The sequence below is a fragment of the Gekko japonicus genome, unplaced genomic scaffold (assembly GCF_001447785.1).
Source record: "Gekko japonicus isolate JY-2015 unplaced genomic scaffold, Gekko_japonicus_V1.1 scaffold165, whole genome shotgun sequence".
In the NCBI taxonomy this organism is placed as follows: domain Eukaryota; kingdom Metazoa; phylum Chordata; class Lepidosauria; order Squamata; family Gekkonidae; genus Gekko; species Gekko japonicus.
The window spans coordinates 1,497,392-1,502,383 of NW_015163097.1; the positions used below are offsets into that span (position 1 = coordinate 1,497,392).

General features: G+C 49.7%; 1 protein-coding gene across 1 annotated transcript in view; it reads right to left on the bottom strand.

Moving 5' to 3' along the window:
- EXOC6 (exocyst complex component 6) overlaps window positions 1-3,330 on the bottom strand; it is a 113,112-nt gene extending 109,782 nt beyond the window's left edge. Inside the window, exon 1 of the mRNA XM_015406625.1 lies at window positions 3,244-3,330. Coding sequence (XP_015262111.1) covers window positions 3,244-3,326 — 83 coding nt within the window. The 5' untranslated portion in view covers window positions 3,327-3,330. The remainder of the gene's footprint in view (window positions 1-3,243) is intronic.
- Window positions 3,331-4,992: the final 1,662 nt, after the last annotated feature.

Sequence of the window (4,992 nt, forward strand, 5' to 3'; positions counted from 1 at the left end):
GCATGCTCCATTGGGTGCGTGTGCGCATCCACGGAGACTTGGGGGGAAAAAAACCTTTTTCGTAAGGGGACATGGGCGGGCGCCGGATGCCACTGGAAACGCGATCAGACGCCCGCCCTTGCCCTGCGGTTTCCGGAAACTAGTACCTCCGAGGTACTAGTTTTTTGCTGCGCGTTTTCAGCGGGAAGCCTCGGTTGTGCCACGGAAGCGCTATGCTTCCCAGATGTGCCGGTGAGATCACGCCCGGAAAATCTGCCTGTCTTCCATCTCTCTTGCGTGGCTAATGTTCCGTGTGACCACAGCCTTTATATAGTTATTGTATTAAAGTGTCTCTGTTCTTATTTATTTTAAAACTTCTCTTCCATTAGTTATAGGCTTTTAAGGGAGCTTGCAATGAAAAGCATTAACAGTATGCAAAAAAAGCTTTAAGCCATTCATTAAGGCAGCACATCACCATATCAGAACTAAAATCTTCAAAATGAGCAACAACTTCAAATACAAAGCATGTTCACACACGCACACACCAACTAGCCAAAGGCCAGGATAAACATAAAAGTCTTAGCCTGGGACCTGAAACTAAAGAGGCTAGGTGCCAAGCATATAGCAGCATGAAAGATATTCCAAAGACTCTGCACTGCTACTGAAAAGCGTATTTTGGGAATCACTCCCACGGCACTTTGGATGGTAGCTAGCCTTGACCTCAGCCTCTGATGAAGGGTCCACTACTCAAGTAGGTTCAAAGGCGAGCAGGTGATACTTCAAGTGCCCTGCACACACGCCATTGAAAGCTGCACTACATCTTGAGCACAACCAAGCAGCACTGCACACCGTTGCTTTCATGAACCTTGCACAAGTGCTGTGACCAAAAGACCCACTCAGTTACAAACATCAGTCTGCTGTCCACAAAACTGAACTCACTATTTGGGGTTAGGATGAAGGGGACAGGAGAAGGGACACTGTAGCTGTGAATTTCAAAACAGTTGCAAAGCATTCCAAGAAAGCTACATCAACAGAATCTGTACTGAAATATTTGAGGCAAGCACTAATTTGGCTGAAGAAATTTAAAATTCTGTGGATGGAGCTGGGGTGTTCGCTCCCTAAAGCATGTCACCTCACAACTGACCTTGACAGTTTGCCTAAAACTTTCACCGGACTGTGCCCTAAAGAGAACCAGGAAGAGAAATAAAACTTTTTGATTGTGGCCCCCACAGGCATTCGCTTTTTCTACCAGGAATGAGGACTTTACTTAGCTATCCAGGAGCTCAAGCTGATAGCCCTAACTGAGGATTTCTCCTCTTCAGCTAATCCCAAAACTTCCCTCTGCACAGAGCTAGTCTCGTGCAGTGTCACTTTAGGATCTGGGAGGCTGAGGTTCAAACCCCCACTCTGTCATGAAGCTCGCTGGGTGACCATGGGCCAGTCACTCTCTCTCAGACTAACCCATCTCACAGGGTTGCTGGGAGGATAAAATGAAGGCAAAAAGAACCACATACCCCACCCCAAGCTCCTTGGAGGAAAGGTGGGATAAAAATGTAATACATCAACAAAAAAATACACTGAAGTCCCATGTGTGTTGGGGGGGGGGGGTTTGCCCTCAAGTCACAACTGACTTAAGGCAACCCTGTGGGGTTTTCAAGGCAAGAGACGTTCAGACATGGTTCACCATTGTCTGCCTCTGCATCACAGCCCTGGGATTCCTTGGAGGTCTCCCACCCAAATTACTGACCAGGGCTGGCCCTGCTTACCTTCTGAGATCTGAAAAGATCGGGCTACCCTGGGCTACCCAGGTCAGGCCCATGTGAGCATGCACATGGACAATTACCTCCCTTGAAAAAGAAAATTATTTGTGCTTTAGTATTTCCTCAGGTACTGAGGGTTTGTGAAGTCAGTCCAGAGACCTGCTCAAAAAGTACTCCATATAACAGCAATAACAAAAGCACTGAAGACAGGGAACAACGATTTTTTTTTACATGGATGTAGCATTAGAATCTAGAGAGCTGTCCAGATAAGTGTCAGAAAAGTGCATTGGGAAATATCCATGAACAACCAATGTTTCACTTGATTATCATGCAAAACTATTCCATGATACATGAAAGAAAGGTGTGTTATGGATGGGCGGGATGGAGGCCAACGAGCATCACAATCAAGTCTCCTAGCCACTAATGAGATGCTCCTCTCTTCAAGGATCTGCCCACCTGATAGTGTAGCAATGAATAATAATTAGAACAGGCTTGCTCCACTTGCTTCATCAGGAACACCACCACACTGATGCGTACTTTAAACCTCATTGTTAGGATCAAGATGTTATAGCTAAAAAAAACAGCCAGGGCTCAAAGAGATCACCCTTCCAAGAAGCTGATTTACAAGTCCAGTAAGTACCTCAGTAGCTAGACACACCCACTGAGTTTGACAGATCCCAAAATACATACACCTCTATGATCCCATACCACGGCTCTAACACAAAAACCTATGCTCTTTCACCTATAATGCACAATTGTTTTATCCAGTTGAAGGAACCAGGGCCTGTTAGCCTTCCAAATGTCAAAAAGGAAAAGAAGGATTGGGGACTCACAAAATTACTTTCCCCTTCACAGTCCCCTCTCCCCAGTTTTCTGACTGATACCAAATAATCTCAGTTGTAGCAACAAAGGGAATTCTTCATTTGTGCTCAGGCAGGTCGTCTATCCCTTCTGCAAGATTCTCCCTGTTCCTCTGGTTCCTCTGACAACTCCCTAAAGAGACAACTCATACAAAAACCAAGAGCTTGAGACCCCCCCCCCCAGGCCCTGCCCTCCACACAAGTGCCTTTTCTCTGGTGGCGCCAGCCCTTGGTGCTACCTTGCCTGCCTTTAGAAAACTGTCACAGGAGGAGCCAAAAACCCCTTTTCAGAAGACCCAAACAGCTACAGCACCTGGGTGAGGCGTGCAACCAGAGGGTGACGACGGAGGGCCAGCAGCACTGCTCCCCACGACGATGGGAAGGGCAAGGGGTCTCCGCAGGAGGAGCCAGAGGCTAGGGGGGGGAACCCCTTCCCCCCAGTTTGACACGGAGGGGGCGCCTCGCTACAGAGGTTGCTGCTCCCCGCAGTCCGTGTGCGTGCGCCTTGGGAGGAGCTGTCATTGCTCGCTGCCAGTGCCCCTGCCCTGAAGCTGGATCCACTGGAGGGGGGGGAGCCACGTGCAGCGGCTCTTCTCGCCCAAGGGCGGGGGTCTGCCCTGCCCCTCCCGCCCCGGCTCGCTCACCTCAGGGTGGGTCCCACGCAGGCCGTCTCCGTGCTCTCAATCTCCTGCAGGATCCGCTCATGCTCTGGCAGGCTCTCCGCCATCTTGGATGGGAGGGAAGCGGGCGGAGGGCGACACGGAGCGAGCGAGGAAGGCAGGGAGGGACGGAGAGGCGGGGCCAGCCGCTCCGGAGCCAGGGCCGGCGAATGAGCGAGCCGGGGGGCCGGGCCGTCCCCGTGGGCCTTAGGAAGTTCTCGCAGGGCGCGGGGAGGAGGTTCTGAGCGAGGCGAGGTTCAGTCGTGTCGGAGGAAGAATAAAGAGAGTCCCATGGAGGGGGCTTGCAGTCCAGCGCAAGGTCAGGCGCGCCTAGCATCGTCGGGTTTTGGCTGGAAGGGGGACACCTAATTACCTCGCATGCTGCGGCGCCCCTTTACCGGTGTTCCCTCTAAACTGAGTTAGTGTGAGCTAGCTCACAGGTTTTTACCCTCTCCGGCTCACACATTTTTGTCTTAGCTCGGGAAGGATGGCTCCAGTCCAGAGCAAATTTAATTTATGCAGTATCCAAATCACTCGCCTGCTCGCAACTTTAATGCTGGTAGCTCACAAAGTAGAATTTTTGCTCACAGGATGCCACAGCTTAGAGGGAGCATTGCACCACTCCTCCACAGGGGTTGCTCGGGAAAGGAGTCCCATTGAGCTCCGCGCGACCTTCCGAACGGCACTTGTGGCTGGAGTTTTACGTCATCCGATTCCCTGCAGAGTTAGGAGAGCTCCGAAGCCCTTTGGAATCAGTGGGGCTGGAGGCGCGCCTAACCGTGCGAAGAAGAACTGGACCCCTAAAATAAAAGGGCGTGCCGGTGTTCAGGTCTTGTTGGGAGAGTATCTGTGAAAGTGGGAGGAAGGTTGATTGCGATGGTTTACATCCCGTCCTACGCGCGCTGACTCAGAAGAAAATGTCACTGATAAATACTCTCAGGTAAATCATAGCCCGCGTGTTTTACGCCTACACATCTGCAGGGAAAACAGCTGTAGGGCTACATCCAGGATGGGCAAGATCTCTAGAATCGCTGGGGAGAACGCTGCGTCTCCTCAGGACTTCGCAAGACACATTTTATTTATGAAAAAAGATAGTATTGGTTTACTGTGTACAGGCTCTTGTGACACGATACTCAGGGCCGGCTCACTCACTAGGCAAACTAGGCGGTCGCCTAGAGCAGGAAGGCCCTTAGGGGCGCCAAACTGAACCCGGCCCCATACTCTGGGAGTTTCTTAATTATTTGTGTTTTTCATTCTTCCTAAAATGCATTTATTTTTGAAAATTGGTGGGCGCACGGGGGGGGGGGGCGCCAGAAGGGATCCTCGCCTAGGGTGCAAAATAAGCTGGGGCCGGCCCTGTAAATACAATTCTATTATACTATACTACTATTAGAAATCATAACACATTTCAGAGGATGTTTATCTCCCCTGCACCTATCCGGGCACTGTTGTGGTTTTATGTGAAATTGTATTCTATTACACTTGTAGGAATATGTGTAAATGGATACAGCTGAGTCGAAACTGCAAAATAAAGGATGGTTTGCAAGTATCACCGAGCTTAGCACTGTGGTATTGGAACAAAACTTGTGTCAACACAGACTGTTCATCAGGGTGGGGTTTTTTTTTGCTTTTTTGCTTTTCTTTTCTTTTGAAAAAGAGGTGCCAGAACTCTGAAGAAGGAAATGAAGTTTTCAATCTGTATACTGAAAACTCATGGACCTTTTAACATTTTTA